General features: G+C 37.4%; 1 protein-coding gene across 2 annotated transcripts in view; it reads right to left on the bottom strand.

Moving 5' to 3' along the window:
• The window catches only part of zgc:101569 (uncharacterized protein LOC449822 homolog), a 48,399-nt gene extending 30,246 nt beyond the window's left edge, over positions 1 to 18,153 (bottom strand). For both annotated transcript variants that reach the window (XM_061921909.1, XM_061921908.1), the window contains exons 1-3: positions 17,899 to 18,153; positions 15,340 to 15,510; positions 3,838 to 3,935 (exon numbers count right to left, since the gene is read on the bottom strand). In XM_061921909.1, coding sequence (XP_061777893.1) covers positions 3,838 to 3,935; positions 15,340 to 15,510; positions 17,899 to 17,986 — 357 coding nt within the window. In that variant the 5' untranslated portion in view covers positions 17,987 to 18,153. The remainder of the gene's footprint in view (positions 1 to 3,837; positions 3,936 to 15,339; positions 15,511 to 17,898) is intronic.
• Between the last annotated feature and the right edge of the window lie 538 nt (positions 18,154 to 18,691).

The following is an 18,691-nucleotide window of genomic DNA, read 5'->3' as shown; positions in this document are numbered from 1 at the left end:
TGCCACCTTTCCCAACTTCTTTGTCACATGTTGCTGGCATCAAATTCTAAAGATAATGATTATTATGATTATCAGTTTGAACATCAAATATGTTGTCTTTGTAGCATATTCAACTGAATATGGGTTGAAAATTATTTGCAAATCATTGTATCCCGTTTATATTTACATCTAACACAATTTCCCAACTCTTATGGAAACGGGGTTTGTACATACTATGCAAATATAAAAAAGGTAAGCTTTTAATTAACCTTTTTATTTTGTGTTTGTAATTGTTTTTTTAATAATCATTATTTACTACAAATAATTACAGTATGTCTCCATCATTTTTTTTATTTTTTTTAAAGTTTTGGTCAAAAGGGGTGGATTTCAATTTCTTACACACACTTATTATATATGTTGTTCAGAGGGGGAGCACTTTTAAAACTGACACAGTCAATTTGAAAAATCCCTCCTTTTGGGGACCACCCTAATTTTGATAGATTTCACCACCAGGGGTGCAAATGAGACATTCTCTATTAGATGCAATGGTTTTCCATATTGGGACCATGATTTCGGTCTTACCTTGTTCACCAGTCCTCATATGGTAGGTACTTTTCATTGTTGATGTGTCAAGAAGGGTAGAAGTACAAGAACACACACATATTTATACACATGCTACATACATACATTATATATATACATGTATATATATATATATATATATATATATATATATATATATATATATATATATATATATATATATACAGTATATATATATACATACATACATACACACACGCAAGCACATATACACACACACAAAACCAGTAGTGAAGTCACCACACTGTAATCCGGGGGGAAAAAAAACGAATACATTCATCCATTCATTTTTTACCGCTTGTCCCTTTCGGAGTCGCGGGGGGGTGCTGGAGCCTATCTCAGCTGCATTCGGGCGGTAGGCGGGATACACCCTGGACAAGTCGCTACCTCATCACAGGTCCAACACAGACAGACAACATTCACACATTAGGACCAATTTAGTGTTAACAATCGACCTATCCCAATGATTTGCAAATCCTTTTAAACTTATATTCAACTGAATCAACTGCAAAAACAAGATATTTATTGTTTGAACTGCACACGCTTGAGCAGCAAGTCATCAACTTCTTCAAAACAAAGGAACAAAGGAATTCCTGTATGCAGTTCAAGTATAGCTGCATGCCACACGCGTGTGGTGCCTTTGTGCGCGCGCGCGGTGCCTTTTTGCGTGAGCGCGGTGCCCATGTGCGCGCGCTCCGTCTTTGTTTTGCCACTTTGGGGGCGGGTATGCTTAAACGGTCCTTTCTGATTGGTGAGGCGAAAAATGCTCAGGGCCAATCAGAAGTATAGCAGGGCGGGTCATCGTCAATATGTATCAAGATTTACAGAGGAAGAAGTGGATAAAAAAAATGTCGGCTGAAAAAGAGGTAAGTTGAGGTACACAGTTATTTACAGTATTGAACTGGTTTGGAGTGATTGTAAGGGTATATGTAAATATTGAATGTATGCCACAATGTGGGACTATTAATTTTCTTTCCTCTATTTACTTTAAGTTTACACCAGTCTACCTGAACCCACTTATCTATGCGTACTTCATATCAGGACCACATGATTAACATATGGGCCTAGTTATTGATGTTATGATTGCAATTACTATTTCTGTAGAATAATGAATGACAGGTTATCACAACAATTAATGAATATGGTTTTAATATTACTATAAAAAGTATTTACGTTTCTGCAAACAACTCAAACTAGGAAAAATTAGATATCAGCCCAGATCAGTACAGATGGCAGAGTTAAAAATATGTATTTAAAAAAACAACAAAAAAAGCTAACTCCATACATTAGGCAAATTAAATCTGAGAGATAATAGTGTAAGACTTACTTGTTCAGCCATGATAGCCCCATGAAAACGTAATTTCCTTTCTTTTTAATCCCAGGGAACTGCCATGGACCTTTCATCATAGATATGAATAAATACTCAATGTTTCTCCAGCGTAGCGGCCATCTTACCTTGGACAGCTGTTCCCCATCATTTTATTGATGTCAATGGTACATGTACTATATAAATATACATACAATACTCTGACATTTATAACAAATCAAACCGTTTGGAAATTAGTTGAAAATTGAGCAAGTTATGGTTATTTAAATAGTACATGTTCCTTGACATCTATGTACTGGGTGGGACCAGCTGCCTGAGGTAAGACGACCCGCCCTGCTATGCTTCTGATTGGTCATATGAAAAATGCTCAGGGCCAATCAGAAAGAAGGGGCCGTCCAAGCATACCCGCCCAAAAAAGTGCCAAAACAAACATGACAGCGCGAGGAGAGATGCCAGGAATACACAGAGAGCGCAGAGACCGAGACGGCGGACAAAAGGCATCGCGCGCACGCAAAAAGGCGCCGCACGCAAAAAGGCGCCGCACACAAAGGCACCACACGCGCGCAAAAGGGTGTCGCGCACGTGCAAGTGGAGAATCAGCGCGCGATAACAGTTTTTATGCGCTTGGATTTTTGGCACTAATGTGACGCCATAATTGCCTCCTGGAAAAGGCAGGTCTTGAGGCAGCAAGTACCTCTGCCTCTAGGTAGGGGGCGATATATTGTCAACTTGCAGTTCAATGCCTCAGCAATACTCTGACTCGCCACACTGGGAGAAGTGGGGGCGCTCAATCTAGCAGACACAGGTCTCTCCAGCGGAAGCCAGCATTTTTTCTTTTCTTTTTTTTTTTAACTGTATTTATAACAAACATGGCATTTTTATTAGAGTAAGCCAGCGTTTGTGGGTGTTTTTTGTCAGATGCAAAAATATTGTTTAATTTCTTGGAATGGAATTGAATTAAATGAATGTTTCTGCCAATATAGAGGATTATATACTGTATCCAAGATTAAATACTTTTCTAAACTGGACTTTAAGACAAAATGAATGCGATCATACAAAGTACGTTTTCATGGGGGATAGCTATTGTTGCTTCAGATACAAATACAGAAAGGTAAGATACACTCACAGTACTTGATTTATTTTGTTAAAAGCAAATGGGACCAAAAAGTATTTAATAACAACTTTATAAAATATTTTTTGAACCCATTTATCATATCACAATATCATTATGATAACGTTTTTATGAAAGCGAATAACTCCCTTTTTTTCCTGTAACTCTAATGTGCAACCTAAATCAAAAATAACTAGAGCTGCACATATGAAGTAAATATATATATATATATATATATATATATATATATATATATATATATATATATATATATATATATATATATATATATATATATATATATATATATATATATATATATATATATATATATATATATATATATATATATATATGGACGGCGTGGCGCAGTGGCAGAGTAGCCGTGTGCAACCCGAGGGTCCCTGGTTCAAGCCCCACCTAGTCACGTCCGTTGTGTCCTGAGCAAGACACTTCACCCTTGCTCCTGATGGGTGCTGGTTAGTGCCTTGCATGGCAGCTCCCTCCATCAGTGTGTGAATGTGTGTGTGAATGGGTAAATGTGGAAGTAGTGTCAAATGGCTTAGAGTACCTTGAAGGTGAAAAAGCGCTATACAAGTACAACCCATTTATCATTTATATATATATTGCCTTGCTTAAAGTGGAAACAAATATTTATATTATTATTGACGTTTTTAGGAAGCTGAAATTGTTGTCCCAGGACATAGCATGACATAAAAAGAGGTCTGAAGTTGGAAATAAAAAACAGTGTACTGTACAGAAAGTGTGGGGGGTTCTTGATTTAGTGCTTATAAAGCATCTCCTCCCAAGCACTCACCATTGGCCCAGGAGCCTTGGTGACATCTTGCTCCAATTTGAGCGTGGCTGTGTGATTGGCCAGCTCCTTTAGATCATAACCAGCGCAGAAGTTCCCTCCTGTAGGAGACAACACAATTACAAACAATGGCAGATGCCAAGTCCGACACAAATCCAATTGAAATTCTGTCTGAGTGACTTAATGGTGGGCGGGTAATAAAAATATTGCTAAATCATGAATTAATTTTTTGAAATATAGCTGTCCGATTCAAAAGCTGGAACTTTTTTTGGCACGCGATTACACTTGGTGTGTGTACAAGGTTGTGTAAAAACATCACAAGTAGATTAGAGTTTAACTGTAGCGACACAGCTGCCTTGACATCTAGATTGGACCTGACCGCAAACAGCCGCAGAAATCTGAGACCCCCCCTCCCCCTAAACACCACAAGTATGTAGCGGAATACCTGGAGAAAGCGATTATTCTTCTTTCTTTAAAAAAAAAAAAAATGGGCAGAGAAAACTATTGGTGCTAATTTGAACAAAATGGATTCCTTATGTTGTGAACCCAGAAGAGTCTCCATGCTTGTCATCTTATAACACAGACAGGCTGCTAATCAACACAAAAGTCAGTGGTGCTGCTTAAATAAGGAACATTAAAACCCCATCACAATACCAAAGACCAACTCTATTCTGCAGACTGACATCCTGCTGAGTGTTGAACCATGATGTCAAAGTAGCTAATTGTTCTCTCGGCTTGCTCAAGAGGCCACTTTGGTGCAGACAGTTGATCCAGGTTGAAGGCATTATTTCCACTCAGGCGTTTGGTGGATGTGATGATTATTTTCAGAGGTATTAAGAAGCGTGACATGAACCTGGCTCTGTGCAGCTGATACAGTGCAGGCCACTTCACAAGAGTGTGTGTGTTTTCATGCACCACTCTTTATTGCAGCGACATCTGTAAGCTGAAACAAGCAATTGCATAGGAGAGAAAAACAAATGTATTTACTTAAAAAAATGATTATAAATATGTCTTATGTATATATTAGGACTGTCAAACGATTAAAATATTAAATTGCGATTAATCGCACTGTGTTCATACTTAACTCAAAATTAATCGTGATAATCGCAGGTAAGTATAATTCTATCATTAACAAGTGTACCCTAGATAGATAATTTTCAGGGGGGGTGGCTTCATATTGCTGCAAGACAATGTTTAACCTTCTCTTTTAACTAATACAATGTAATATTGAGTCTGCCAATCATTCTGTAATTGAGGACTCGGACATAATAATTTTATGATGTACTAGCATTACTTTAGGTGCTAGTATCACAGAACAACATCACAAAACATTTGACAAAGCATGATCATAATGCAAGACATTCTTATTTTGTTAATGTCAGGACTTCCACTAAATTGCCAAAATACCTGTGGTGGTGGGGGCGTGTTTAGGGCCAGATTTCACTGGGGCACGTGCCCCAGTGTTGATCTGCAGTGCCTGAGTAAAAATTTCACCAATAAAAAAAAAACGCTTCAGCGTTTTAAGTCTACATAACATAGACAACAGCGCACATACTACTTAGTATGGTAATTGATTGCTACTGTATTCACTCCACGTAACAATGAGCACAAGGCTAATTAATATGGTGATTTATTCACATGTGGATCAAGACTTCAGTTGAGAGAGAGAGAGAGAGAGAGAGAGAGAGAGAGAGAGAGAGAGAGAGAGAGAGAGAGGGGATGTGAATCACTGCTCAGGTAGGTAACGTTAGCCAACAACAATTTGTTAATTATATTATTATGATTTGGATTTGACTCAGACTGTAACTCCTAGATGGATATCAGAAAGTTATTTGCCCACAGCAGGGAGCAGGGAACAAGCAGCGAGGAATGAAAGATGTAAGTGAAGTCCTAGCTAGCCAGGCAACATCATTGTCTTAAGTTGATGCTAAGTTAGCAAACGTTATTCCTTGTATCAAGACAAATATATTCATTTGCTGTACGAGCTGTCGGGAGAATTTCCAATGAACATGAAACAATGTTGGTTATTGTCTGTCTGCTGGTTCTGCTCAGGACCTCTGCATCAATGATGATTTGGAGTAAGCATGTGAGTTGAGTGCTTCTCAAATGGTTTATCTTCAGGAAGAAAAACATTTTTCCATATCAAGTCGTGAGCCAAATTTTTAAATCATTCAAGTTTATTTCACAGAAAAATAGCACAGTAGACTTGTCTTGTTAATCGGTGTGACTTTGACTAAAATAATCTTGTTTTGTCACCAGAAAAATGGCTACAGCTAAAGCATCTGGTTTTGTTTCCAGAAAAAATAGTAACATTTCTGTATTTGTTTTCAGAAAGATGGCTGAAAATATTGGGTTTTGTTGCCCCATTTAGATTTTTTTAAAATATATTTCCATGTCTGTCCTGAGTCCTCCTCCAACTTGTTAGTCGGTTTGCCTTTTGCTAAAATACTCACTAATAGTCACTAGAAAAATGGCTAAAAATATCTAGTCTTGTTGCCACAATTAGATTTTTTTCTCCCAAAACTTTTTTTTTTCATGCACTCATCTGACTGCGACTCACTGAAAATGACACACAATCAATCCACTTGTATGTCACGACCCACCAGTTGGGAACCACTGGTCAACTGTATAACAGTTACTGTAATAATTCCATGTCTGTCCAGAGTGATTGACCACTTTGCAAAAATGAAAACGAGACAAATTACTTCTCAGAAAATGATTCCCTGAACAGACACACAACAGTTGATCATTTATTCTACTACTGTGGCTTTTTTATTTTGTGTATATTTTATAGTTTTGTGTATCTGAAATAGGATTAGCCACATTGCCATTAATGGAAATTAAATAATATAAAAGAACCCAGAGATGTAGGGGTGCTTTATTTTTTGTTTTACTTTTGTAGATGTTAAATTTGCAGATGATTACTGCAATATATATTTCAAAAAGATTCATTGCTCTTCCTTTTTGCTTTTACCAGTAGCAGTTTAGAAGTCTGGAGTAAAAAATTGCACAAGTAGGTCAAATGCATTAGTTAATTTCAGGTGGTTAATCAAAGATCCATACAACATAATCTGATATGATTTCATAGTTTAAAGCACTATTTATGTACTTTTTATGATAAATAAGTGCTAAAAATGTTTTTGCTTGCGTGCTTTGCACACTCACATGAATTATTTGTGCCCCAGGTGTGCCCCAGTACAGTATTAGGTCTAGTGACACCCCTGTTTAGGGCGTGGTCGATATGTCATCGCATGATTTTCTATGATGCATGTATTCTTTAAAAAACCAAAACATATGAATATACATTTAAAACAAATCTGTTATTTAGTATTAAAATATATTTTTCTTACGTCATAACGTTTTGTTTTGTTTTCAAATTGTTGCTGCTTATTGTACAGTGTACTTTGAGTTATTTATTTATTTTAAGGGACGGTGTGGCACAGTGGGAGAATAGCCGTGCGCAACCCGAGGGTCCCTAGTTCTATCCCCACCTAGTACCAACCTCGTCACGTCCGTTGTGTCCTGAGCAAGACACTGCACCCTTGCTCCTGATGGGTGCTGGTTAGCGCCTTGCATGGCAGCTCCCTCCATCAGTGTGTTAATGTGTGTGTGAATGGGTAAATGTGGAAGTAGTGTCAAAGCGCTTTGAGTACCTTGAAGGTAGAAAAGCGTTGTACAAGTATAAACCATTTATCATTTATTTATCATTTATTTATTTATTTTAAATTAGGAAATACTTGTTGGAAATTGGTCCACTGATAGCATAAAATTGGCCATAAAAACTAAAGAGAGCGTCGGATTTTGTTTTCTTCTGGATGCTACAATAAATGATATTACTTTATTTAGGTGTGGCGGCTAATATGAAGCCCCTACATTATGGAGAAAGCTTTAAAGGGGAACATTATCACCAGACCTATGTAAGCGTCAATATATACCTTGATGGTGCAGAAAAAAGACCATCTATTTTTTAAACCGATTTCCGAACTCTAAATGGGTGAATTTTGGCGAATTAAACGCCTTTCTGTTAATCGCGCTGGAAGCGATGACGTCAGAATGTGACGTCGCTGAGGTAACACACCCGCCCTTTTCATTTTCAACACATTACAAACACCGGGTCTCAGCTCTGTTATTTTCCGTTTTTTTGACTATTTTTTGGAACCTTGGAGACATCATGCCTCGACGGTGTGTTGTCGGAGGGTGTGACAACACTAACAGGGAGGGTTTCAAGTTGCACCACTGGCCCGAAGATGCCAAAGTGTCTGCCGCCAGACCCCCATTGAATGTGCTGGAGTTTCTCCACATTTTACCGGCGATGCTAAGGCAGACATGGCACAGAGATGTATGGATAACCTGCAGATGCATTTGCAACGATAGTCAACGAAATCACAAAGGTGAGTTTTGTTGATGTTGACTGCCAGCTAATCGATGCTAACATGCTACGCTAATCGATACTAACATGCTATTTACCGGCGGTGCTAAAGCAGACATGGTACAGAGATGTATGGATAACCTGTAGATGCATTTGCAACTATATTACGTTTCCTCCCACCCACATTTAATGCGAAAAAAACACTTACCAATCGACGGATTTAAGTTTCTCCACTGTCAAAAGATGCGAAAGTCCTGATCGTTTGGTCCGCACATTTTACCGGCGATGCTAACGCAGCTATTCGGCCATGCTATGGCTATGAATAGCGTCAATAGCTATTCGCTCAATAGCTTCAGTTTCTTCTTTAATATTTTCATACTCCAACCATCTGTTTAAATACATGCGTAATCTGTTGAATCGCTTAAATCGCTGAAATTAGAGTTTGAATCCGAGCCAATGACACTATATCTTGCTGTGGTATTCCCATTGTTTGTTTACATTGGCAGCACTGTGTGACGTCCCAGGGAAATGGCCAGTGTCTTCGCAGAGAGCGAAAATAAGGCACTTTAGAGCTTTATTTAGGGATATTCCGAGACCGGTAAAATTTTGAAAAAAACTTCAAAAAATAAAACAAGCCACTGGGAACTGATTTTTATTGTTTTTAACCCTTTTGAAATTGTGATAATGTTCCCCTTTAAAGTCGTTAAACCAGCACTTTTATTTTGAAGCCGGAAAAGTGTGTGATTAGTTTGAGAACGTTTGACAGGTTTTGATGTTGAATCAACTGTTTGCAATAAAAAAAAGTCATTTTGCGACAGACATCCTGCCAACCGTCGAAAATGTAATTTCTGTTCAGCTTTTATGTCATCTTACTTGCTTATCACTACGGAACGGCTTGAGGGTCAAAAAGGAAGTGTTTGCGTTAATCGGCCATTAACAAAATGTGTGCGGTTGTTGAAACTTATAGTGAACGTGTTATCGCATTAACTTTGACAGCCCTAGTATATATTCATACTTTTTTTACATTTATATATTTGTTTTACTTTTTCTATGCAACGGAGATGGCAACATTGAATAAATACAAAGTTAAATATTGTAAATTTACTCTTGTTTAGAGCAGTTAATTGGTTACGGGCTTAACCATGGCAAATTAATTTCCACAAAGTAGGAACTATTTAGTATAAATGTAATATTTGTATAGCTAAAGCATAGCATAAAAACCTGTTTACGACCTTCTAAATATGTTTCTTACCATTATGAGACGTGCACATATTTAATCAAAAACAGCAAAGCTGCCTTAAGCCAATCAGTGGCCATCATACTAAACAGCGCGCTCAGATTGGTTTAGTCTCATCTGGTGGCGAGTATTTGTGTGATATTCATATTTGTTTTTCATTTAGTCATTTATGCTAATGCTTAACTTGCCCAAAAATCTGTAGAATATACGTTAAAAAAATATGCAAAACAGTCAAGCCACAAACTTCGAAATGCGATATGTCGAGAGACTACTGTAAAGTTCTTAGACTTAACTATATGACATCAAAAATATAACTTAAATTACATTGAACGTATTAATACAAACCTTTTATCATGTCATCTTTTAGTATTAGTCACAAATAATAATAAAGTATTGAATTTAAACTTTAGTGTATTAAAAAAAAATACAGTTTAATGTTGTAAACGGTGGGCCTAGTAATCTTCAATAATTAACATGTTTAATAGGAAAATACGACAAAAAATGGTTTAAATCATTTTTCTAATATAAAAATATGTATTAAATTTTATAATTTTTTCTACAAAATAGCTTATTGACCTGAATAGAAAACAGTCTGCCGCCCTTTGAAAAAGTCTGAAAGGATTGTCTTACTTACATTTGGAGACTAGATAATTACACACCGAGCGACTTCCTCTCCAAGTAAACTAAAGCTTTTCTTCCAGTCACTCACACACCAGCCAAATCAATTGGACACCCTCTTCTTATCAATTACAGTTTTTTTTATGATAAATGATAAGTCTGTGAGGTCTGGCGCCTCTACTGGAGAAAAGGAGGACAAACTAAAAAGGGACACATTAGGATTGTTATAGGCAGTGACGTGCTGTCAGGGGAGGCAACTGAGGCAGTGCCTCACCTGCCAATAGGTGGCTTAACCATGAGATGTTCCAAAATGAAGTAATAAAATAAAATAAGTTTTAATAATTCTCTTTTGGTTTATGTTTTCTATGTGATTTTGGTGTGGTTCCTGTATCTTTTCATGATTTTCATGGTCAAAATCGTGGAAATTCCATCTTTCCTGATCAAAACAATGCAGCAGACGAGAAGTGAGGCAGACACAGGCGGTGCCTTCACGGCTAAACAGTGTGCATTGGGCGTGTGCGTGCGAGGGGGCGCATGCTTGTTGCTACGGGGAAAAGGCACGTCATGAGGCAGCAAGTACCTCTGCCTCAAGGTAGGGGGCAGAGGTACTTGCTGCATTGTCAACTTGCAGTTCAATGCCTCAGCAGTACTCTGACTCACCACACTGGGAGAAGTGGGGGCGCACAAGCTAGCAGACACAGGTCTCTCCAGCAGAAGCCAGCATTTTTTTATTTTCTTTTTTTTTTTTTAACTGTATTTATAACAAACATGGTATTTTTATTAGAGTAAGCCAGCGTTTGTGGGTGTATTTTGTCAGATGCAAAAATACTGTTTAATTTCTTGGAATGAAATTGAATTAAATGAATGTTTGTGCCAAAATAGAGGATTATATACCGTATCCAGGTGTAAATACTTCTCTAAACTGAACTTTAGGACAAAATGAATGCGATCATACAAAGTACGTTTTCATGGAGGATAGCTATTGCTGCTTCAGATACAAATACAGAAAGGTAAGATACACTCACAATACTTGATTTATTTTGTTAAAAGCAAATGGGACCAAAAACTATTTAATAACAACTATATCAAATACTTTTTGGACCCATTTATCAAATCATAATATAAATAAATGATAAATGGGTTGTATAGCGCTTTTCTACCTTCAAGGTACTCAATGCGCTTTGACACTACTTCCACATTTACCCATTCACACACAAACTCACACACTGATGGAGGGAGCTACCATGCAAGGCGCTAACCAGCACCCATCGGGAGCAAGGGTAAAATGTCCTGCTCAGGACACAACAGACGTGACGAGGTTGGTACTAGGTGGGCATTGAACCAGGGACCCTCGGGTTGCGCACGGCCACTCTACCACTGTGCCACCCGGTCTATGGTAACGTTTTTATGAAAGCGAATAACTCCCTTTTTTTCTCCTGTAACTCTAATGTGCAACCTAAATCAGCAATGACTAGAGCGGCACATATGAATTTAGGTTAAAAAAAGAAAAGAAAAAAAGTATGTACGTATGCCTCACCTGTGTTTAGTTCACCGCACGTCATTGGTTATGGATTATCTTCTAATGCCGATTAATGCTAATCACCTGCAGCTGATATTTTATTTTTGGTCCCCTGGCTGACAAGGCAGAAAGCAGCTAACTGTGTTTGTCCATAAACGATGCATAGCCACTCTTATAAATTCATAATCGTCACATAGGATGCGGCAAATAAACAAAATTACTTACAGGTGACATTATCACTGGAGGACTGAGGACAAGGCTAAACATGGTACACAGAGTAAAAACAAGAGCAGACAGGAAGGCATGCTAATCGCTAGGATAGCTTGAAACGACAAGAAATAGGTTCTTAGTAAATTGTGTTGATATTGTCACACTATCAATAGCACTCACCAAGAATATACTTTTAAATTACAGTTAATATATGAGATCGGTATCGGACGATCTCACTCATCGATGAGCGGTAACGGTACACCACTAACAACAGAGGTGGGTAGTAACGCACTACATTTACTCCGTTACATTTACTTGAGTAACTTTTGGGATAAATTGTACTTCTAAGAGTAGTTTTAATGCAACATACTTTTGCTTTTTCTTGAGTATATTTATAGAGAAGAAACGCTACTTTTACTCCGCTCCATTTATCTACATACAGCTCACTACACGCTACTGATTTTTATCGATCTGTTAATGCACGCTTTGTTTGTTTTGGTTTGTCAGACAGACCTTCAAAGTAGGATCTATCGCATGCCTGCGTTTCACCAATCAAATGCAGTCACTGGTGACGTTTGACTCCATTTCACCAATTAAACAGAGCCAGGCGGTCACATGATTAACTGCACATAAAGTTTCAGCGGCAAACAACAACAACAATGGCAGAGACAACAACGAACGCAAACACCCCTGGCCTCACATAAAATCGATGTCCACGCTTCAGACAACCAAAAAAACAGTTATGTCATGCGTTGTCATATGTGTCCCCCCAATCAAGTGGACATTTCAGCTTACATGAACTCAAAAGTCAAATTTAAGGAAGCACATCGCGGTAACGTTAATAGTTATTTTGTCTGTCACCGTAGGTTGATGTTAGCTTCCCTGCTATGAATCACTGTCAAATGTACATCGTGTGGGGACATTTATGAACGCACTGCAGCCTCATAGACAGACGGACAGAGACACAGACACACGCACAGTAGCACACACATACACGCATGCATACAAACACAAATTAGAGGTGCACAGTGTGTTCCCAGGTGCAGCCCAAACCTATCAGAGTTTATGGTTTGCGTAAATCCGGGGTCACCAACACGGTGCCCGTGGGCACCAGGTAGCCCGTAAGGACCAGGTGAGTGGCCCGCTGGCCTGTTCTAAGAGTAGCTCAAATAGCAGCACTTACCAGAGAGCTGCCTCTATTTTTTTAATTTTATTTATTTACTAGCAAGCTGGTCTCGCTTTGCTCAACATTTTTAATTCTAAGAGAGACAAAACTCAAATAGAATTTGAAAATCCAAGAAAATATTTTAAAGACTTCGTCTTCACTTGTTTAAATAAAGTCATTTATTTTTTTCCTTTGCTTCTTATAACTTTCAGAAAGACAATTTTAGAGAATAAATACAACCTTGATTTCCGGATTTTTAAACACATTTACCTTTTTACCTTTTAAATTCCTTTCTCTTCTTTCCTGACAATTTCAATCGATGTTCAAGTAAATTTATTGTTTTTATTGTAAAGAATAATATATACATTTTAATTTAATTCTTCATTTTAGCTTCTGTTTTTTCGACGAAGAATATTTCTGAAATATTTCTTCAAACTTATTATGATTAAAATTCAAAAATATTATTCTGGCAAATCTAGAAAATATTTAGAATCACATTTAAATGTTATTTCATAGTCTTTTGAATTTCTTTTAAAATTTTTGTTCTGGAAAATCTAGAAGAAATAATAATTTGTCTTTGTCAGAAATATAGCTTGGTCCAAATTGTTATATATTCTAACAAAGGGCCGATTGTATTTTAACCTATTTAGAACATGTCATCAAAATTATAAAATTAATCTTAATCAGGAAAAATTACTAATGATGTTCCATGAATTCTTTTTTTAATTTTTTCAAAAAGATTCGAAATAATTTTCTTTTTTTCGGGTGAATTTTGAATTTTAAAGAGTCGAAATTGAAGATAAACTATGTTTCAAAATTGTATTTTAATTTTTTTCCTGTTTCCTCCTCTTTTAAACCGTTCAATTAAGTGTTTTTTTCATCATTTAGTCTCTACAAAAAACCTTCCGTAAAAAGAAAAAAAATGTACGACGGAATGACAGACATAAATACCCAAATATATATATATATATATATATATATATATATATATTAAAGGTAAATCGAGCAAATTGGCTATTTTTGGCAATTTATTTAAGTGTGTATCAAACTGGTAGCCCTTCGAATTAATCAGTACCCAAGAAGTAGCTCTTGGTTTCAAAAAGGTTGGTGACCCCTGGTGTAAAGGCTAACTTGTTCTTCCATCCATCCATTTTCTACCGCTTTAACTTGTTCTTTTCCTTTGTAATCTCTGCCTACTGAGTCTATGGTGATGTTAAGTTATTGTGGCTCAATTTTCCTTAATTTATTTAATTTTAATGTATTATTATTTAATATATTATTGTTTTAGTTGCTTAAGAGATATTCCTGGCTCTGCATTGGTTCATTGCTATTTTTATGTTTCTGTGCATTATTTGTTGCCGTCATCATTAAACGAACATGTTACTCATCAGTTACTCAGTACTTAAGTAGTTTTTTCACAACATACTTTTTACTTTCACTCAAGTATATATTTGGGTGACTACTCCTTACTTTTACTTTTATTCTATTTTGCCTTTATTTAACTAGGTAATAATCCCATTAAGATCAAAGATCTCTTTTCCAAGGGAGACCTGGCCAAGAGGGCAGCAGCAAGGTTACAATAAAAACAGTAAACTACACATAAAACATCACATTTACAACATTAAAATTTGCCCATATGACACATGTGCATACAGACAAGGTAGACTGCAATCCTTTCACAGAAGCTTTAAACTCATTCAATGTAACACTGGTTTGAAGTTGAATATTCGATTGTAGGTTATTCCAAGCCTTCGGTGCTGAAAACCTAAATGCTTTCTTGCCCAGTTCAGTTCTTACTTTGAGGATGAAAAATTGAAGAACATTCATTGAACGCAGATTATGACTTCCTTGTTTTTTTGTTAAAAGACAAAATAGATAAGATGGAGTGATACAAAGAATGGTTTTGTAGATGAAAACATACCAATGATTGAGGCGTCGAGCACATAAAGATGTCCAGTTAACCATTGAGTATAAGACACAATGGTGAGTAAGGGGAGCGCAGTTGGTGATGAATCTCAGTGCCCCGTGGTAAAAACTATCCAGCTTGTGGAGACAACTAGAAGTAGCATTCATGTACAACACATCTCCATAGTCAATAACAGATAAAAAGGTTGTTTCCACCAATTTCTCTTTCACAGTAAGAGAAAAGCAAGACTTGTTTCTATAATAAAATCCCAGTAAAAGTTTCAGTTATTTTACAACATACTGAATGTGCTCCTTAAAACTCAAATGGTCATCAATTAAAAATCCCAAATATTTAAAAGAAGATACTAACATAATTTTTTGCCCATACTTGAGTAATAAAACTCTAAAGTAACAGTACTCTTACTTGAGTACAATTTCTGGCTACTCTACCCACCTCTGACTAACACCAATATAACTCTTACCGATCCCGTGCAGGACAGCCACATTCAAGGTTGGATCTTGCTCAAAGGCCTCCAGCTCCTCCAGCAGACGCTTCGCTGTCTCCTGGTTGACCGCATTACGCACCTCAGGGCGGTTTATTGCCATGCTTACCACAGAAGCCCTTCGCTCGGAGACCACGACCTGCTCCTCACCTAATGACAGGCAATGAGAGGAAATTAAAACCACACAAAGACGGATGTAAATCCTCTTAATGTGCTAAATATCAAGGATACATTTTTAGGTTACAGCAGGGGTGCGCGAACAGGTTTTATTCGGCCCGCAAGATGAGTTTGTTCAGTATAAAAATTAACCAGAAAATGTTTTAATGAAAGAAACAGCTGTTGTAAATGTGTCCACTGGATGTCGCAATAGTAATTATTTGCATCTTTGTAGATGATGCTACATATGTACAAAATAAACCACATGATGTTAGTACATCAGTCGAGGAAAATGATCAAACTACATAAATAACATACTGTAACTTGATTTTGTTTTAATTTTTTTGCTTGATAGAATGAAAATTAACACCAATGAGTTGACTGATGAACATTACCACATAATGTATTCATAAAATATAAATAACGACAAATAAAGATAAAATGCTATTACCGCAAAATGTAGGGGCAGTATGGCGTAGTGGATAGAGCGGCCGTGCCAGAAACCTGAGGGTTGCAGGTTCGCTCCCCGCCTCTTGACACTTCACCCTAGCCCCCGGTGCCGCTCACACTGGTGAATGAATGATGAATGAATGATAGATGGTGGTCGGAGGGGCTGTAGGCTCAAGCTGGCAGCCTCGCTTCAGTCAGTCCACCCCATGTCAGCTGTGGCTACAAATGCAGCTTACCACCACCGGGTGTGAATGAATGATGGGTTCTCACTTCTCTAATAATAGAAAAGCGCCATATAAAAAATCTGGCGTAGGGGTTAGCGCGTCTCCCTCACAATACAAAGGTCCTGAGTAGTCAGGGTTCAATCCCGGGCTCGGGATCTTTCTGTGTGGAGTTTGCATGTCCTCCCCGTGAATGCGTGGGTTCCCTCCGGGTACTACGGCTTCCTCCCACTTGCAAAGACATGCACCTGGGGATAGGTTGATTGGCAACACTAAAAAATTGGCCCGTGTGTGAATGTGAGTGTGAATGTTGTCTATCTGTGTTGGCCCTGCAATGAGGTGGCAACTTGTCCAGGGTGTACCCCGCCTCCCACCCGATTGTAGCAGAGATAGGCACCATCGCCCCCCGCGACCATGTGGCCCCCGATCTAAAATTAGTTTGACACCCTTTGATTGATTGATTGATTGATTGATACTTTTATTAGTAGATTGCACAGTTCATTACATATTCTGTACAATTGACCACTAAATGGTAACACCTGAATAAGTTTTTCAACTTGTTTAAGTCGGGGTCCACGTTAATCAATTCATGGTGCAAATATATAGTATCAGCATATTACAGTCATCACACAGGTTATTCATCATAGCATATACATTGAATTATTTTCATTATTTACAATCCGGGGGTGGGATGATGAGCTTTGGTTGATATCAGTACTTCAGTCATCAACAATTGCATCAACAGAGAAATGGACTTTGAAACAGTGTAGGTCTTACTTAGTAGGATATGTACAGCCAGCAGAGAACATAGTGAGTTCAGATAGCATAAGAACAAGTAAATACATTAGAAGTACATTTGATTATTTACATTAGGTTATTTATAATCCGGGTAGATGGGATGTGAATGGAGGAGGGTATTAGTAAAGGGTTGAAGTTGCCTGGAGGTGTTGTTTTAGAGCGGTTTTGAAGGAATATAGCGATGCACTTACTTTTATACCTGTTGGGAGTGCATTCCACATTGATGTGGCATAGAAAGAGAATGAGTTAAGACCTTTGTTAGATTGGAATCTGGGTTTAACGTGGTTTGTGGAGCTCCCCCTGGTGTTGTGGTTATGGGGGTCATTTATGTTAAAGAAGTAGTTTGACATGTACTTCGGTATCAGGGAGGTGTAGCGGATTTTATAGACTAGGCTCAGTGAAAGTTGTTTTACTCTGTCCTCCATCCTGAGCCAGCCCACTTTGGAGAAGTGGGTTGGAGTGCTGTGTGATGTGGGGTGGAGGTCTACAAGTAACCGGGCAAGCTTATTTTGGGATGTTTGGAGTCTATATTTGAGAGTTTTGGAGGTGCTGGTGTACCAGGAACTGCAAGCGTAATCGAAAAAGGGTTGAATACAGTTAAATAAATTGTATTTACAAGAAATAGACTGCAGAGGGTAGCAACACGCCTATCAAAAAATAACTTATAGCCGCGATGAAGCAATGGCTGCGTTCCATTTAGCTTTGGAGCTTTTAACCCCCATACAAGTTCAACACCAGTGACTAAGAAAATGAATAACGGAACTATACCAAAACTCAACGTCACTACAGTTCCTGTGTTTTGACAGCATATAGTCACTGTATTTGCAAGTATTTATCTATGTTGAGTGTTGGAAATTCGGTGACGTTTTGTCGTATTTTAGCCCTGACAGTAAATACATACTATCATTGTTACCTTGTTTAGAGGCGCAGAAGGACCTTACTGACGCCAAATGTGTCTTTGCTGTTACTCCAGAAAAAGTTCGAAAAAATGGAAGATACATTGTTGTTGAAGTCAAGAAAAACAAACACAAATTTAAATGTATTTTTAAATGAATAAGAAAAACGTCCTTCGTGTTGATTAAGCGTCTCACATGTGGATGATTAAACTAAATAAACTTCAGCTGTTTGTGTGCAACACATTATTACTTCCCTCTGGAAATGAAAACTAAACATAAGGTTCCCAGGTTCTTAGCACCATGGTTTGTCGTCAATCCAGAAATCGTCTGAAAAATTTTTTATACATTTAAAAAAAAAAAAAAAACATCATTCATGTCGCCTTACTCTACCCCAGGGGTGTCCAAACTTTTTCCACTGAGGGCCACACAGTGAAAAATCAAAGCAAGTGGGGGCCATTTTGATAATTTTTTTATTTTAAAAACCAATACAATATATGTATAAAAAAATATACATTTAGGCCTCCACTCAGTCCCCATAGGATTTTGGTCCAAAAAATATAAAAAAATGTGTAATTATTCAGTATGATTATTTGTATTATTTTTCAAGTTATAAAACCTCTAGATCAGTGGTTGTCAACATTTTTTCAGTGATGTACCCCCTGTGATTTTTTTTTTAATTCAAGTACCCCCTAATTAGAGCAAAGCATTTTTGGTTGAAAAAAAGAGATATATAAGTAAAATGCAGCACTATGTCATCAGTTTCTGATTTATTGAATTGTATAACAGTCCAAAATATTGCTCATGTGTAGT

The sequence above is a fragment of the Nerophis ophidion genome, linkage group LG15 (genome assembly GCF_033978795.1).
Source record: "Nerophis ophidion isolate RoL-2023_Sa linkage group LG15, RoL_Noph_v1.0, whole genome shotgun sequence".
Taxonomy (NCBI): Eukaryota; Metazoa; Chordata; class Actinopteri; order Syngnathiformes; family Syngnathidae; genus Nerophis; species Nerophis ophidion.
This window is presented reverse-complemented; position numbering and strand designations above follow the sequence as displayed.